The 17,370-nt window shown below is 54.7% G+C and overlaps 3 protein-coding genes across 6 annotated transcripts in view; 1 reads left to right on the plus strand and 2 right to left on the minus strand.

Annotated features, from left to right (window-relative positions):
• The window catches only part of PPP1R13L (protein phosphatase 1 regulatory subunit 13 like), a 26,161-nt gene extending 13,378 nt beyond the window's left edge, over positions 1 to 12,783 (minus strand). The window contains exons 1-7 of one of the 2 annotated variants that reach the window (XM_024236418.3): positions 12,595 to 12,783; positions 4,892 to 4,967; positions 4,633 to 4,775; positions 3,105 to 3,618; positions 2,914 to 3,012; positions 2,744 to 2,835; positions 2,012 to 2,462 (exon numbers count right to left, since the gene is read on the minus strand). In XM_024236418.3, coding sequence (XP_024092186.3) covers positions 2,012 to 2,462; positions 2,744 to 2,835; positions 2,914 to 3,012; positions 3,105 to 3,618; positions 4,633 to 4,775; positions 4,892 to 4,967; positions 12,595 to 12,783 — 1,564 coding nt within the window. Of the gene's footprint in view, positions 1 to 2,011; positions 2,463 to 2,743; positions 2,836 to 2,913; positions 3,013 to 3,104; positions 3,619 to 4,632; positions 4,776 to 4,891; positions 4,968 to 11,310; positions 11,929 to 12,594 lie in introns of those variants that run through there. The other variant, XM_024236420.3, reaches the window with a different exon arrangement.
• On the plus strand, positions 12,689 to 16,112 carry POLR1G (RNA polymerase I subunit G). The gene is made up of 3 exons (XM_002829409.5): positions 12,689 to 13,021; positions 13,397 to 13,538; positions 14,452 to 16,112. The coding sequence occupies exons 1-3, from the start codon at positions 13,000 to 13,002 to the stop codon at positions 15,821 to 15,823; spliced, it is 1,536 nt and encodes a 511-aa protein (XP_002829455.2). The 5' UTR covers positions 12,689 to 12,999; the 3' UTR covers positions 15,824 to 16,112.
• ERCC1 (ERCC excision repair 1, endonuclease non-catalytic subunit) overlaps positions 15,936 to 17,370 on the minus strand; it is a 41,375-nt gene continuing 39,940 nt past the window's right edge. For all 3 annotated transcript variants that reach the window (XM_054540709.1, XM_054540708.1, XM_054540710.1), the window contains one exon: positions 15,936 to 16,047. In XM_054540709.1, the coding sequence (XP_054396684.1) occupies positions 15,997 to 16,047 (51 nt within the window). In that variant the 3' untranslated portion in view covers positions 15,936 to 15,996. The remainder of the gene's footprint in view (positions 16,048 to 17,370) is intronic.

Below are 17,370 nucleotides of genomic sequence, written 5' to 3' on the forward strand. Positions count from 1 at the left end.
TCTGAGATCCTAAGAATTTCCTCTCCTAACATCTCAGGCAGAAAACTCCAGCAGGAAGTAGAATCCTGGTGTTTAATGATTTCTTCTCTGTCTTATTCACTCTGACAGTAAAGCAGGTGGAAATAAAAATATGCATTATTAGCTGAGTCGAGTGGCTCACACCTGTAATCCCAGAACTTTGGGAGGCCGAGGCAGGCAGATCTCTTGAGATCGGGAGTTTGAGACCAGCCTGGCCAACATGGTAAAACACTGTCTCTACTAAAAATAAAAAAAAATAAAAAAATAAAAAAATAAAAAAAAAATTAGCTGGGCGTGGTGGCACATGCCTGTAATCCCAGCTACTCAGGAGGCTGAGGCACAGGAATCACTTGAACCCAGGAGGCAGAGGTTGCAGTGAGCCGAGATTGCACCACTGCACCACTGCACTCCAGCCTGGGCAAAAGAGTGAGATTTCATCTCTCTCTCTCTCTACATATATATATACACACACACACACACACACACACATTATAAATATAATGTATATATATTTTTATATAGTATGTATATACATATAAATAATATACACACACACACATGCAGCTGGGCATGGTGGCTCGTGCCTGTAATCCCAGCACTTTGGGAGGCTGAGGTGGGTGGATCACCTGAGGTCAGGGATTCGAGACCAGCCTGGCCAACATGGCAAAACCTCATCTCTACTAAAAATACTAAAAATTAGTTGGGTGTGGTGGTGCATGCCTGTAATCCCAGCTACTTGGGAAGCTGAGGTAGGAGAATCGCTTGAACCTGGGAGGTGTAGGATGCAGTGAGCTGAAACCTCACCACTGCATTCCAGCCTGGGCAAGAAGAGTGAAACTCCGTCTTGGCTGGGCATGGTGGCTCACGCCTGTAATCCCAGCACTTTGGGAGGCCGAGGCGGGCAGATCACGAGGTCAGGAGATCGAGACCATCCTGGCTAACATGATGAAACCCCGTCTCTACTAAAAATACAAAAATTAGCTGGGGGTGGTGGTGCGCGCCTGTAGTCCCAGCTACTTGGGAGGCTGAGGCAGGAGAATGGTGTGAACCTGGGAGGCTGAGCTTGCAGTGAGCAAACGCCACTGCACTCCAACCTGGGAGAAAGAGCGAGACTCTGTCTCAAAAAAAAAAAGAGTGAAAGTCTGTCTCAAAAATAAATAAATAAATAAACCCCAAAACACACACACACATACGCATTATTTCATTGACTCCCTGTCACAATTCTATAGGGTAGATATTATTAATCTCTCTTCACAGACGGGAAACAGAGTTTCAGACAAGTAATTTATCCTCAGTCACACAGCAGGTCAGCAGTGAAGAGAGACTCAAGCCCATCTGCTTCACTCACTGATCTCACACCTCAAAATATTAATAAATTACTATAACTAATATGGTAACTATTTATTTGAGACTGGGTCTCACTCTGTCACCCAGGCTGGAGTGCAGTGGCGCTATCACAGCTCACTGCAGCCTAGGTCTCCCAAGCTCAAACGATCCTCCCACCTCAGCATCCTGAGTAGCTAGTACTACAGGCGCCCACTACCATGCTCGGCAGATTTTTTGTACTTTTATTTTTAGTAAAGGCTATTTTAGTTTCACTATGTTGCCCAGGCTGGTCTTGAACTCCAGAGCTCAAGCAATCCTATCTGCATTAGCCCACCAAAGTGCTGGGATTACAGGCATGAGCCACTGTGCCCAGCCCATTATTTCCCTTTTACACTCAAGAAAATTGAGGCCCAGTGAGGTTAAGTGACTTGCCCAAGGTCACATAGTGTGGAACCGGGCAGTCTGGCTTCAGGGTCCACACTTAACCTTTGAGCTATCCCTGGCTCCTACCCAAATTCCCAAACTCACCTGGCCTAGCTCTCTGCAGGGACAGTGCTTGTAAAGAGGCATTTGGCTATGATCTCCCCACCTCCCCAGAGCTGGTCTGGTCCCCTTGCCATTTGTCCTCCCTTCACCCAGTCCTCTAGGGCCCTCATTGCTGACTCACCTTCGTTCACAGGGGGCCATGTCTGTTGGGGAGGCTGAGGGGCTGGGGTAGGGGTTTGGGGTTGGGGCTGGGGCTGTGGGGGCAGCTGGGGCTGTGGTTGTGGTTGTGGCTGGGGCTGTGGTTGTGGTTGGGGCTGCAGCTTGGGCGGGGGTGCTCGGGTGAAGAGGGGGGACCCAGGGAGCATGGCGCGGCTGGCCCCGTGCTCCCAGAAGGCGTTCTGCAGCTTGAAGATCATGCTGAGGGGGATGGGACGCTGGCGCGGGGCCCCGCGGGGCTGGGGGCTGGAGGGGGGCATGGGGATGCGGCTGACGGGCTGCCAGCTGCGAGGCAAAGTGCCTGACGGCCCCGCGGAGCCCAGCGAGCGCCGGTAGCTGCCGGCTTCTGAACGCCGGTCGCCGGCCAGAGGAGAGACCTTGTAATTGCGCGGCAGGGTGGCGCTGGTGAGGTTGTCCTGGGGAAGAGGGAAGGGAGAAGGGGATCGGGTGAGAGAGGGAAGGTGGAGGGGAGGTAAAGACAAAAGACGAGAAGGGAGAGGTGGTGAGGGAAGCCCTGGGAGTGAGGGAGAAGAAAGGGTGAGGAAGGGGCAGAAACCCAGCGCAGTGAAGAGAGAGCGTGGGAAAGGGCACGGAGACCCAGATCGCAGCCCCGAGGGGGAGAATGGCCTTGACCCCGCTCCCCGACCCCCCTCCTCGACCTTCCCCAGCCTCTCCTCCCCAGGCGTCGCCTCCTCACCTTGCCGGTGCCCCCCAGTCCATCCAGGCTGCTCTCCCTCCAAGGCAACAGCTGAAGGCTCGGCGAGGCAGGCCTCGCGAAGACGTCCAGGCCTGCGGGGCGGGAATCGTTAGGGTCTGTGGGGCTGCCTCTCCTCCGGGTCGTGCATTCCCCGGGCCTCCACCACTTACGTTCATAGCTCGCTGTCTGCGAAGGCTTCTTCTCGTACGCCACGTCCAGGTCAGACTCGTTCCAGGCTTTTGGGGGCCGCCGGCGCAGCGTCAGGTCGTCTGGGGAGAAGTTTCCAGTGAGGATGAGACGGGAGGGGTGGCGAGCCCCGGATCCCGCCCGCTTTGACCCCGCGAGGGGCCCCAGGGTTCACCTTGCGCACGCAGAGGCGGGGCAAAGGCGCTACCGCCCGAGCCTAGCAGGGAGCTCCCGAAGGCGGACGCCGGCGCGTCGTAGGCTGTGGCAGGGGGGCGCGGTGACGGCCCGCGCTCGGGGAAGAAGGCCTGGGGCCCCTCCGCCAGGGGGCTGCCGCGGGGGGAGCCTGCGCGGCCCAGGAAGTCGAAAGGCGTGGGGGGACCCTGCTGGCGGAGCGGGCCTGGCCCGGGCCGCGGGGAGGGCGCACGGCCGAGGGAGCTGCCTGCGCCATCGAAGGCGCGGGGCCGGGGCGAGGTCGCGCGGTCCAGGCTGCCGTAGGCGTCCGGCTGCAGGTAGAGCGGGGTGCGTGGCGACGACGGCCGGCCCTTGGGGGACAGCGGGCTGTAGGGGTGCAGGGTTGGGGCACTCTCTGATCGTCCGAACGGGGTGTCTGCGCCGTCGGTGGCTGCCTTCCGGGGGGACCCTCGGCTGCTGAAGGGCTCAGGGATCGAGCTGGAGCTGTACCGGGGCGGCTGTGGGGAGGCCAGGGCATTGAGGGATGGATCAAAGGAGACATTAGTGGAAGGGTTGGTGTGCGTGCGGGGGTGTCAAGAGAGATCACTGGAGGTCAACCCAGAGGAGGCCGACCGGCCATGGAAATTCAGGCACAGAGAGCCCAGGTGAGGAGTGGTGGGGAGACAGCCCTGAATCAGGACTGTGGCTAGCCCATTACTCTATGTCACCTTTATGCCGCTTAGGTAAACGCCTCTTTCCTTCCGAGGGTCCCATTAGATGTCCACTTCCACTGGTCCCTTCTTTTCTTTTTCTTTCTTTCTTTCTCTCTCTTTCTCTTTCTTTCTTTCTGTCTTTCTTTCCTCTCTTTCTCTCTCCTTCCTCTCTCTCTCTCCTTCCCTCCCTCCCTCCCTCCCTGCTTGCTTGCCTTCTCTTTCCTTCTTTCTTTCTCTTTCTTTCCTTCCTTCCTTCCTTCCTTCCTTCCTTCCTTCCTTCCTTCTTTCTTTCTTTCTATCTTTCTTTCTTTCTTTCTTTTCTTTCTTTCTTTTCTATCTCGGCTCATTGCAGCCTCAACCTCCTTGGCTTAGTGTGATCCTCCCACCTCAGCCTCCCAAGTAGCTGGGATTACAGGTATGCACCACCACACCTGGCTAACTTTTGTATTTTTAGTAGAGACAGGGTTTCACCATGTTAGCCAGGCTGGTCTTAAACTCCTGACCTCAAGTGATCCGCCTGCCTCTGAAAGTGTTGAGATTACAGGCGTGAGCCACCATGCCCAGCCAGATTTTTAAAAAATCATTTGTAGAGGCTGGTCTCAAACTCTTAGGCTCAAGCAATTCTCTCGCCTCGCCTTCCAAAGTGCTGGGATTCCAGGTCTGAGCCATCGCGCCTGGCCTGGTCCCATTTTTTCAAGTTCCTTTGAAGAGCCCACAACCTGCATAACTAGATGGGGCAATCTTGCCTGAAATTCAGGGCTCTGGTCTGGACTGTGGCGAGAGGCTGGCTTTGGAGATCAAGGTGGGAACCAGGCTTACCCTAGAAGGGGGTCCGGCCTGCGGGCCAGGAGGCGCAGGAGAGTCTGACCACAGCGACTCCAGCTGCTTGGTCAGTTCATCCACCTTGGCCGCCGCCGTGTCCAGCTCCATCTGCTTCAGATCCATGTGTTTCATGGCCAGCGCTGGGGAGGCAGGAGTGGAGGTAAGGACCCGGCCTCCTGGCAGGGGCCGGCCTCAGCACCCCCCGCCCGCTGCCGAGGGCCCCGCCTCGCCAGCCCCGCCCCTTACTCCAGCTTACACTGGAAGTTCATGTCCAGAAAGTCCCGCGCGCTCTGGAATGCCTCGCTGTCCATGGTGCCGGCCGGAGCGGGCGCCTGCATGGTGGAGAGGGAGGGAGCCGTCTAAGACCCCGCCCCTCTAGACCCCTCCCTCAGGGAGTCAGACGCCGTCAGGAGCGGGACAACGCCTCAACTCAGTTCCTTCCCCTGGAAGCCCTTTACCCTTTCACCTCCCCAGCTGGGAAATGCCAACTCCTCCAAAGCCAAGTCCATGCGCCACAGAGAAGTCCAAACCCAGTCTAAAGCCTCCGGAATTCACTTTCTCTTTCTTTTTTTTGTGTGTGTGAGACGGAGTCTGGCTCTGTCGCCCAGGCTGGAGTGCAATGACGCGATCTTGGCTCACTGCAACCTCCGCCTCCCGGGTTCAAGCAAATCTGCCTAGCTGGGACTACAAGCGCGCGCCATTATGCCCGGCTAATTTTTGTAGTTCTGGGATTACAGGAGTGAGTCTCCGCGCCCGGCCGTGTCCATCTCTTTATCTCAGTCCTAAGAAGACCTGAATCACTCCTTGAACAATTATCTATTGATCACCTACAGTGTGCCGGTAAACATAGGATGGAATATCTATGAATTACTGAATGTTTATTAGGGACCAGGACGCACTGTGCTAGATCCTGTTTTTGTTTGTTTGTTTGTTTGTTTTTGAGACGGAGTCTCGCATTTTCGCTCAGGCTGGAGTGCAGTGGCGCGATCTTGGCTCACTGCAAGCTCCGCCTCCCGGGTTCACGCCATTCTCCTGTCTCAGCCTCCCGAGTAACTGGGACTACAGGCGCCTGCCACCATGCCTGGCTAAATTTTTGTATTTTTAGTAGAGACGGGGTTTTACCGTGTTAGCCAGGATGGTCTCGATCTCCTGACCTCGTGATCCATCCGCCTCGGCCTCCCAAAGTGCTGGGATTACAAGCGTGAGCCACCGCGCCCGGCCTTGTTTTTGTTTTTTAATAATTCTGCTGTCTGCTGTGTACTAGAACCTATGCCTACTGCTTGGGGTATAATGTAGTAAATGTAGTAAAAACAATAACCACAGGGCGCGTGGCTCACGCCTGTAATCCCAGCACTTTGGGAGGCCAAGGCGGGCGGATCACGAGGTCAGGAGAGCCAGACCATCCTGGCTAACACGGTGAAACCCCGTCTCTACTAAAAATACAAAAAATTAGCTGGGCGTGGTGACTGACGCCTGTAGTCCCAGCTACTGGGGAGGCTGAGGCATGCGAACGGCGTGAACCGGGGAGGTGAAGCTTGAATTGAACGGAGATCGCGCCACTGCACTCCAGCCTGGGCGACAGTGTGAGACTCCGTCTTAAAATAAATAAATAAATAAATATATAAATAAGTATGTTTAAAACAACAACAACAATAACCAGCCAGGCACGGTGGTTCACTCCTGTAACCCGAGCACTTTGGGAGGCCGAGGTGGATGGATCGCTTGAAGCCAGGAGTTCGAGACCAGCCTGGCCAATATGGTGAAACCCCGTCTCTACAAAAAAATACAAAAGTTAGCTGGGCATGGTGGCATGTGCCTGTAATCCCAGCTACTCAGGAGGCTGACGCACAAGGCTCACTTGAACCTGGGAGGCACAGGTTGCAGTGAGCATAGATTGTGTCACTGCACTGCAGCTTGGGTGACAGAGCGAGGCTCTATTTAAAAAAAAAAAAAATTAATTGAGGGGCCACTCCCTTCTAGAGTGGTGAGAAATGCCGTGCACTGAAAGCTTCATTCGATGGTCAAAACCACCCTAGCAGGCAAGAAAGCGTGGCTCAGAAACATATGTCCAAGGTTACCCTGCAAGAAGTCAGTAGTAATGGGTTTCACACTCGCATCTAACTTATTCTGGGTCATCTCCAGCAGATTAGAGGGGTCCCAGAGGGAAGCGACTGCTCAGCTTCCTTTCCCTAGGGTCCCCATTCAGTGGAGGTCTGGCTTTCACTGACCAATTGTTAGCAAGAGGAACAGGGAGGTGGCCAGGGGTGGAGGGGCAGCTGTGGTCACTGGCCCAGTGTGAGGGAGCTAGGCCACTAGGAACCGGTCAGGCCAGCACCATCCCTATCCCCATGCTAGCCACCACACCCACCATCTCTGCCACCTCCCTGCTGCATCGACCACTTAGCTCTGGCGGTATAGGCAGCAGGGCAGGCTGGGGCATGCTGATACCCGCCTCTGTCTGGGAAGTCGAAGGAACAGAACCTGTTCAGGCTGGCAGCTCATTTGGATGAACAGGGAGTGTGTGACCTTGGGCGTTGAGTCCTCTCCACTCCCTGGGCCTCAGTCTCCCCAACAGTCAAAGAAGAAAGCAAATCACCTTTTTTTTTCTTTTCTTTTTTTGAGATAGGGTCTCGCTCTGTAACCCAGGCTGCAGTTGTGACTCTCTGCAGCCTCTCGACCTCCCGGCTCAAGTGGTCCTCCCACCTCAGACTCCTGAGTAGCTGACACTATAGGTATAGGGTCGCGCCACCACACCCAGCTAATTTTTTTAAAAAATTTTGTACACTTTGGGAGGCCGAGGTGGGCAGATCACGAGGTCAGGAGATCGAGACCATCCTGGCTAACACGGTGAAACCCTGTCTCCACTAAAAAGTACAAAAGAAAATTAGCTGGGCGCTGTGGCGGGCGCCTGTAGTCCCAGCTACTCGGGAGGCTGAGACAGGAGAATGGCGGGAACCAGGGAGGCGGAGCTTGCAGTGAGCCGAGCTCGCGCCACTGCACTCCAGCCTCGGAGACAGAGCGAGACTCTGTCCCCGCCTCCAAAAAAAAAAATTTGTAGAGACAGAGGTCTCACTTTGTTGCTCAGGCTGGTTTTGAACTCCTGGGCTCAAGCAATCCTCCCGCCTCGGCCTCCCAAAGTATGAGATTACAGGCATGAGCCACCACACCTGGCCAAACCAGCTATTCTGAAAGGCCTCTTTAATCTCTATGAGCCCTAGACTTTGAAACTGTAAGGATCTTAGGACTGTAACTAAAGTTCTACAGAACCTAAACCCCTCAGCTAAAGAGCCTATTGTTGGAAAGTTCTGAGTCTAAGATTCTATCTTTGGAACATTCTAGATTTCTCCAATTTGTCAACCCATAATTCTGAGTCTTTCTGTACCACATTCTACCTAACCCAGGATTGCACTACTCTGGAAGTCTAGATGGATGGTATAGTGGGGCTGGTAAAAGCACGAGTAAGAAGTCAGACTTCAAAAATTCAAATCTGAGGGCCGGGCATGGTAGCTTCCACCTGTAATCCTTGCACTTTGGGAGGCCGAGGTGGGAGGATCACTTGAGGCCAGGAGTTCAAGACCAACCTGGCCAACACAGTGAGATCCCATTTCTTTAAAAAAAAAAAAAATCAAATCATCAAATCTGGCAGCACCACCGTCCAACCCTGACCACAGTACCTCAGTTTCCTAATCTCTAAAATGGGGATAAAAATTCACCTCATAGGACTATTGTAAGAATCCACCTGGTCAGAAGGTGCAGGAATTCAGGGCTCTGAGAATTGAGGCCTTAGGAAGAAGAGACTACAGGAATCAAAACTCGGGCATTTATAATTTCAGAGATATACAAACAATACTTTGTTAACTGTTAAAATAGATAAATGAGCAAGTCTGTGCAGCCTCCAGTGCCAGCTGTAAGTGACTCTTTTTTTTTTTTCTTTTGGTAGAGATTTAGTCTCTCTTGCGCCTGTGCTTAGGCTGGTCTCGAACTCCTAGCCTCATGGGATCCTCCCCCGGCTCGATCTCCCAAAGTATTGGGATTACAGGCGTGAGCCACGGCGCCATGATCCCCAAATTTCCAAGATTCTCAGATTCCATGCTGACATTCTCTGGCTCTAAGGAAATGCCAACCCTGGGTGTGGGGCTGTCGCAGGGACAGGCGGTGGGGACGTCGGAGCCACCAGGGGGCGGTCACGCCCGGACCCCCGCCAGGAGGGCGGACTTGCGCCTGAGCTCAGGCCCGGGGAATGCGCAGCGGGCCCGGGCAGGTGCTGCACATCCCGCGGCAAGGGAGCGGGGCCGGGCGGGGTACAAGGGCGGGGCGCGGGGGTGGCGCGGGCCGTGGGTCTGTTCCCAGGCCTCTGCCCCTGACCTCCGCCTCCGAGTCCTCTCCCATGTGCTCCCCTCCAGCTCTAGCTCCGAGCTCTCCCGCGGGCTCTGGTCCAGCCGCAGGTACTCTCCCCTGGGATCCTCTCTCCGCTCCACCCCTGGCTCTCCTTCCCTGGCCTCCTCTGCACCCCAGCCAGGTTCTTTAGGGCTAAGGATCCTGTGGACTTCCTGGAGGAGTCATCTTCAGTAGGAACCGGGTCAGAGAGCCAGACTGAGCCGGGAACACCCAGGCTGGACTCCTACAGCCCTGTCGGGTCACACTGAATCTGGCAGAGGCTCCACTGTCTCTGGGACTCGGTTTCCTACTTTGTGGACGTCTATGGAATGGGCTAGGGCCTTTCTTGCTCTAAGCCTCTACTTGGGCTTGTTATTTAGCTTCTCTGTGCCTGTTTTCTCATGTGGACCATGGGAAGAATTAATACCTTCACCTCAAAGGGGTATGAGGATTGAGTGACATAATTTATAAGCCGTGATTAGAACAGTGCAGTGCGCGAAATAAAGTTCACACATACAGGATTCATAATTACCAGATGTCCTTGGCTGTTCATTATAATAACACAGGGTCTGGCAACAGAGCGAGGGGTCAAGACTCAATGTAATTTTTTTCCCCTAAAAGGGCCCTTTCAACTGTTTGTGAGATCATACAAGCCCTGAGTTTTGACACCCAAGGTCTCAATTTCCTTAGCCCTTGCCTTTCAGAGTCCTAAATTTCCCCTGTACATTCCTGAGTCTGGCCAGTGATCACCCTCAGTCACTTAGGGACGGGGGAGCTGGGAGAGCCCTGGAAGATTCCAGACAGAAGCTGGCAAAAGCCCAGGGTGTGGGCAATATCCATTCTCCAGCCTGCGTTTCTCCACTCGTAATGAGGAGTCCTTCCCTGGGGTCAGCAAACCTTATTCAAAGGGAGACCTCTCAGTCATCCAAGACTCCTCTAGACAATGCGAGCTTTCCTACCTACCTACCTACCAGCTCTGAGCTTGGCACACCCAGAGCCCTGTCTTGGCAGCCACGGTTATTATTTTTAATTTCATTTCAGGCTATCATCAAATGCCCTTCAAGCCAGACATTGGGAAACACCCCTCTCTCATCAGATGCCCGCCTCCCCCATTCTGTTTTTAATCCCCCTTCTTAGGACGCATGGGGGTGGAGTGAACGGGGAGATAGACAGAGGGAGGTGCCTGGTCCTGCCCTCCCCCAGCCTCAAGGACAGACAGACACCTCCAGAATTAGCCTCTGTCCCTCCCTTATCTCCCACAATACCTCAGGTCAGACAGATGGGCGTGGAGGTGACATTTCTCACCTCAGGGTCAGGGCAAGGAGCCCTGAGGCAGAAGGTTAGTCAGAAAATCTGGCGGGGGCGGATGGAATCCCGTCCCCCAGAGAGCTGAAGAAGAAGGAGGAGGCAGAATCCTGACCCCACAAACTCTACTGCCTGTGTGAGCTCCAAGCCTCAGTTTACCCCTTCCTCTCCGTGTAATGGTTAAATGCCCGGCTATGCAAACCTTCCAGAATCCAATAGCCGCTTTCCGGAATTCTGCCCTGGGTTCTAGAACTACCTCTGCAAACCCAGCTGTTTCCCACCCCATAAGGCAATAGGGGAGCCCACCTCCGCCAGGGGGTGCCCTACGGCGGATGTCCCTTCTCTGGTTAGGCAGGTCTGACGCCCAGGTTAATGACATGTTGGGTTCGCTCAGCGGCACAGAGGAGGTTGGAGATCTGCCTCGGTGTTTTCTCTCCTCCCCCGCCCCCATCCCCGAGCCGAAAAGTCGGGGGAGAGCCAGGACACAGCCTCCGGAGGGACCCCGGGTACCTGTCCTGCTCCACTTCAGGAACCCAGGCTCCACTATCCCTGCCCCACCCTTAATTCTGCTCAGAGACCTAGAAGATTGGTCGAGACAGCAGCTTGAGGGTGGCAGGGTGGTCACCCATTCCACCCTGAGCCCCACCAGTCTGAGCCTCTCATTTCTGACCAAGACTCGGGGATTTGAACCCCTATACTACCCAAAGACTCGGCTTCCTAGAGCCCCCCAGTTCGAGGGACTCAGGAATTCCAGCTCCAACGTCTCCCCGGGATGAAGGGGTCGAATCCCTCCATTCCAAGAATTCAGGCATCCGAACCCGCTTTCCTTTCCTCCAGTAAAACAGGCATCGGAGTTTCCGTCTAAGGATCCAGGTGTCGGCGCGCCCCAAATTCCGCCCTGGGACCTGGCGTCCGAGTCCCCTCCCAATCCTCCCAGGGACCCGGGTGTTGGGCTTTTTCAGGGCCTCTGGTCCCCAGGAGGGTGAAACTCACGGATCCGGGCAGATCCTGGCACCGAAGGGCTTCCTCCGGCTCGGGCTCCGGCTTCGGGGAGCGGGGAGCGGAGTACGGGGCGGGGCAGGAGCTGGGAACAGGTTAGACGACGTGACTTGGGTTGGAGGGAGGCGGGTCCCGGAGGGGAGGGGGAGCCGAGGTCGCCTTGAGCACCTTGGGACTTGTAGTCCCGGAGGGATAGGACGTAGCCCGAGACGATCCCATTGGGATTCACCCAGAGTCCATTTCAAAGACAGGAAGGGCGAGGCCCAGAAGCCGAGAGCGATCTGGCCAGAGAGATACAGAAGAGCCGAGACGCCTGCCTCGCTGTGGCTGGAGACTGACTCCTGAGCCCTTGCCCCACCCCTTCAGACGCAGTTTCCCCTTTCCTGATCAGTATCCCCCAGGGTCTCTGAGCCCGAATCTCCCCGTCTATAAAAAGTGCGGGTTGGATCTTTAAAGGATGTCCCAGCAAGAGTTCAAAAATCTTAGTTTGGACTACAATCCCCAGCAGCCTCCGCGACCGACCTCGGGCGACTCTTTGCCTCGGGTCCTCTGGGAATTGTAGTCCTGGAGCCCGCAGGCGCTGCACCCCGGTGTCTCTCTCGCCCACGCGAAGGAAACCGTCTGGAGATCCCGGATAGGGGAAACATTTCCCCTTCCCCTTGACCCTCCCTCCGCTCTGGAAAGCCTCTCCCACCTGGGGAGAAGGGGTGCCCCAATTCTGGAGTAGGATCCTAAATCTTGGCAGAGGGGGCGGGAAGTGGGGCTGACACACCGGCCAGGAATGCAGTCGGGTCACCCTGTCTAGCCACCGTCCCGCGGCTCCAACCGCCGCCCAACGCGGGGCAGCCCCAGTGGGAAGGGAAGTGGGTGCGTCCCCCAAATCTGCGTCCACGTGCCGCTGTTTACACGCGCCCTAGGGCAGGGAGGAGTCGCCGATCAGGTCCCTTCCTTAAAGTCATCGGGGTTTCCCACGCATGAGACTAAACCCCTGAGGGCATCTACAAGTCCCACACCGTGCCCAGCACCACTCCACGCGTGTGGGGCTCCTGGGTCCGAGGCTCCGCCCTCGAGAACCACAAGTTCCTCCCACTATGTTTCCCGCTCCCCCGGAGTCCAGAAGCCCCGCCCCTGGCTGGAACTTCACGCCCTCCGGACGGATTGCCCCTATTTCTCCATTTTCCCGCTTCTCCCAGTCAAGTTCTGAACTTCCGAGGCATCTGGGCCTCCCCAGAAGGCATTTAACACAGAAAGCACAGCCCTGCTAACTAGGATTCTTACCTGTCTCTTTAAGAATTTCAGACCAATCGACCGTCCTGTCTCTTTAAGGCTTAGGAAGAGCAGTGTGGCCGCCCCTTTAAGGAGGCGTTGCAACAAACCATATTGGACAGACGATGGGGGCGACCCATTGGGACCTGACGGGCCTCTGACTCCAGCAAAACAGCGAATCAGCGGCTTTCGGCAATACATTTTTCGGAAAAAGACTTCTTCCTCGGTCTTCTGCTCTGCACACGTTGAAATTTCCCCCCGTTTTTCCTGCAGAACGGGAGCCGAGCGATGCCTACCCCCGCGCTCCCGCACCAGTTGGGCGCTCCCGGATGAGGCCCTACCCCTTTGGATCCACGTGGTCTGCAACCTGGTGCGAGCAGCCCGGGCTACCGGGTTGCCTGTGGTGTGGGTCCCGGGATGGAGGAGCCCCAGGCCGGCGGTGAGCGTGCGGGTTGACGGGGTGCGGAGGGTGCGCTGGTGGAAGGAGAAAGGGGCGCCCGAGAGGGTTCTGGCGGAAAAGGAGGCGTACTTGGAAGCAGGACTTGCGAAGAGCGTGCATTCCCAGTGGGCGAACGGGAATTCGAACGGAGAGAGGGTTATCTTGTGGGGGGCTACCCGTGGAAAGCAAGGCACCCCCAGGGGTTGGATCGGTGAAATTGAGGTCGCCCCTGGGAAACAGGTGGGCAGAAAGGAGAAACCAGGTTGAGGGGACTGGAGTGCTCACGAGGTTAAGACCAATGGACCGATAGGCGCGCCCTGCAAGATTGGACCGGCAAGGAGGTGTCAGTCGACCCCATTTCCCCTTCTGCTGCAGATGCTGCTCGGTTCTCTTGTCCCCCCAACTTCACCGCGAAGCCCCCAGCCTCAGAGTCCCCTCGTTTCTCCTTGGAGGCGCTGACGGGTCCAGATACGGAGCTGTGGCTTATTCAGGCCCCTGCAGACTTTGCCCCAGAATGGTGAGTGGTCTTGTTGACGGAAAAGAGGGTCCCGGTCCAGACCCCAAGAGCGGTTTCTTGAATTTGTCACAGGAAAGAATTCGAGGTGAGTCACAGAGCACAGTGAAAGAAGCAAGTTTATTGGAAACTACTCCTTTACAGAGTAGAGTATCCTCAGAGAGCAGGAGGAGAAACCCACAGTCCTTTGTTAGTATCTCTACTTATAAGAAACTGTAAGGAATTATAGTTAAACTTGGAGTGTGCAGATAAGCTCACTAAAGGTAGGGGCTACTGGTGTTATCCACGACCATTAATCCTGCAACCTAAGCTTGCTCATTTATGTTATATTTACGTAATGGGGGCTGCATTCTTAGGACATTTGGACATTCTGCAGGCTTCGTGGAACATGTCCTGTATGGCCATAAATATTCTGTAATTATAATTGGTGGTCAGCCTGGGATGTGGTTATTTTCAGGCCGTAAGCATGAACCTTGTAAGTGCTTAGCTACTCACTTTAAGATGGAGTCACTCTAGTCATGTTTTATTAAAAACCAGAGGCCAGCCAGGCGCAGTGACTCGTGCCTGTAATCCCATCACTTTTGGAGGCCGAGGCAGGCAGATCACTTGAGGTCAGGAGTTCAAGACCAGCCTGGCCAACATGGTGAAACTGTCTCTACTAAAAATACAAAAATTAGCCGGGCGTGGTGGCAGGTGCCTGTAATCCAGCTACTTGAGAGGCTGAGGCAGGAGAATCACTTGAACCCAGGAGGTGGAGGTTGCAGTGAGCCAAGATCGTGCCACTGCACTCCAGCCTAGGCAACAGAGCAAGACTCTGTCTCAAAAAAAAAAAAAAAAAAAAAAAAAAAAAAAAAAAAAAAAAAAACCTTTCCTCTCCTGTTCCACTTAAGCCTCTGCCCTCCGTTTCTCTCTGTAGCTTCAATGGGCGGCATGTGCCTCTCTCTGGCTCCCAGATCGTCAAGGGCAAGTTGGCAGGCAAGCGGCACCGCTATCGAGTCCTCAGCAGCTGTCCCCAGGCTGGAGAAGCGACCCTGCTGGCCCCCTCAACGGAGGCGGGAGGTGGACTCACCTGTGCCTCAGCCCCCCAGGGCACCCTAAGGATCCTTGAGGGTCCCCAGCAATCCCTGTCAGGGAGCCCTCTGCAGCCCATCCCAGCAAGTCCCCCACCACAGATCCCTCCTGGCCTGAGGCCTCGGTTCTGTGCCTTTGGGGGCAACCCACCAGTCACAGGGCCTAGGTCAGCCTTGGCCCCCAACCTGCTCACCTCAGGGAAGAAGAAAAAGGAGATGCAGGTGACAGAGGCCCCAGTCACTCAGGAGGCAGTGAATGGGCACGGGGCCTTGGAGGTGGACATGGCTTTGGGGTCCCCAGAAATGGATGTGCGGAAGAAGAAGAAGAAAAAAAATCAGCAGCTGAAAGAACCAGAGGTGGCAGGGCCTGTGGGGACAGAGCCCACAGTGGAGACACTGGAGCCTCTGGGAGTGCTGTTCCCGTCCACCACCAAGAAGAGGAAGAAGCCCAAAGGGACAGAAACCTTCGAGCCAGAAGACAAGACAGTGAAGCAGGAACAGATTAACACTGAACCTCTAGAAGACACAGTCCTGTCCCTGACCAAAAAGAGAAAGAGGCAAAAGGGGACGGAAGAGATGGAGCCAGAGGAGGGGGTGACAGTTGAGTCTCAGCCACAGGTCAAGGTGGAGCCACTGGAGAAAGCCATCCCTCTGCCCCCTACAAAGAAGAGGAAAAAAGAAAAGGGACAGATTGCAATGATGGAGCCAGGGACGGAGGCGATGGAGCCAGTGGAGCCAGAGATGAAGCCCCTGGATTTCCCAGAGGGGACAATGGCGCCTCAACAGCCAGAAGGAGTGGAGCCTCAGGCCCAGGCAGCTCTGGCAGCTCCCAAAAAGAAGATGAAGAAAGAAAAACAGCAAAATGCCACAGTGGAGCCAGAGACAGAGGTGGTGGAGCCTGAGCGGCCGGATGACCTTGAGCCTCAGGCAGCTCCCACATCCACCAAGAAGAAGAAGAAGAAGAAGAAAGAGAGAGGTCACACAATGACAGAGCTGATTCTGCCACTAGAGCCTCAACTGCCAGGGGAGGGACAGCCTGAGGCCAGGGCAACTCCGGGATCCACCAAGAAGAGGAAGAAGCAGAGTCAGGAAAGCCGGATGCCAGAGACAGTGCCCCAAGAGGAGATGCCAGGGCCACCACTGAATTCAGAGTCTGGGGAGGAGGCTCCCACAGGCCGGGACAAGAAGTGGAAGAAGCAGCAGCAGCAGCCTGTGTAGTCTGCCACCGGGAAACTGAGGAACTAAAGAAAGCTGAAGGTGCCCACCTGGGCCACCAGAAGGTGACACCCCCAGAACCCCTCCCCAGAGACTGCACCAGCGCAGCCAGCAGGAGCCTGGCCTGGGAGGACGCTTTATTATTACACCGGGGGTCTCCTTGGCAGCTGGGGTCATCAGGGTACTTTCAAGAAGGGCTCGTGCAGGACATCAAACAGCCTCCGGGCCTGGATGGGAGGGAGAAAAAAATGCGGAACCAGTCATTAAAGGAGCTGTTTCCTGGATAAATCTAGAGTAGGATTTTGGTTCTTTATTTTCCCCTATACCCTTGAGCATTTATCCATTGAGTTACAAACAATCCAGTTACAATCTTTTTAAGTTATTATTATTATTATTAATTTTTTTTTTTTGAGACGGAGTCTCGCTCTGTCGCCCAGGCTGGAGTGCAGTGGCACAATCTCGGCTCACTGCATGCTCCGCCTCCTGGGTTCACGCCATTCTCCTGCCTCAGCCTCCCGAGTAGCTGGGACTACAGGCCCCTGCCCAGCTAATTTTTTGTATTTTTTTATTTTTTTAGTAGAGATGGGGTTTCACCATGTTAGCCAGGATGGTCTCGATCTCCTGACCTCCTGATCCGCCTGCCTTGGCCTCCCAGTGCTGGGATTATAGGTGTGAGCCACCGCGCCTGGCTAAGTTATTATTATTTTTTTGAGACAGTCTCGTGGTGTCACCCACGCTGGAGTGCAGTGGTGTGATCTTGGCTCACTGCAACCTCCGCCTCCTGGGTTCCAGCGATTCTCCTGCCTCAGCCTCCCGAGTAGCTGGGCCTACAGGTGCCCGCCACCACGCCCGGCTAATTTTTGTATTTTTAGTAGAGACGGGGTTTCACCATATTTGCCAGGCTGGTCTCGAACTCATGACCTCATGATCCGCCTGCCTTGACCTCCCAAAGTGCTAGGATAACAGGTGTAAGCCACCGCACCCGGCCAAGTTATTTTAAAGTGTACTATTATTATTGACTATAGTCACCTGGTTGTGTTATCAGAGTATGTCTTACTTATTCTTTCTCTTTTATTTTGTGTGTGTGTGTGTGGTACCCATTAACCTTCCCCATCTCCCTGCCAGCCCCTAACTACCCTCCCCAGCCTCCAGGAACCATCCATCTACTCTATCTCCATGAGTTCAATTGTTTTGATTTTTAGATACACAAATAAGTAAGAACATGTGATGTTTGTCTTTCTGTGCCTGGCTTATTTCACTTAATAATCCCCAGTTCATTATGTTGTAATTGACAGGATCTCATGTTGTTTTTTTTTTGGAAAAGGGTCTCGCTCTGTTGCCCAGGCTGGAGTGCAACGGCACAATCTCGGCTCACTGCAACGTCCGCCTCCCGGATTCAAGCGATTCTCCTGCCTCAGCCTCCCAAGTAGTTGAGATTACAGGCACGCGCCACCACACCCAGCTCATTTTTTTATTTTTAGTAGAGATGAAGTTTCACCATGTTGGCCAGGCTGGTCTCGAACTCCTGGCCTCAAGCGATCTGCCCGCCT

This window comes from Pongo abelii, chromosome 20 (genome assembly GCF_028885655.2).
Source record: "Pongo abelii isolate AG06213 chromosome 20, NHGRI_mPonAbe1-v2.0_pri, whole genome shotgun sequence".
Lineage (NCBI taxonomy): Eukaryota > Metazoa > Chordata > Mammalia > Primates > Hominidae > Pongo > Pongo abelii.

Bases quoted from the DNA above. Each gene is read 5' to 3' on its own strand.
- POLR1G (XM_002829409.5), top strand. From the start codon at position 13,000: ATGGAGGAGCCCCAGGCCGGCG. The intron at 13,022-13,396 runs GTGAGCGTGCGG...CTTCTGCTGCAG, and splicing joins GGAGGAGCCCCAGGCCGGCG to ATGCTGCTCGGTTCTCTTGT. The intron at 13,539-14,451 runs GTGAGTGGTCTT...TTCTCTCTGTAG, and splicing joins GCAGACTTTGCCCCAGAATG to CTTCAATGGGCGGCATGTGC.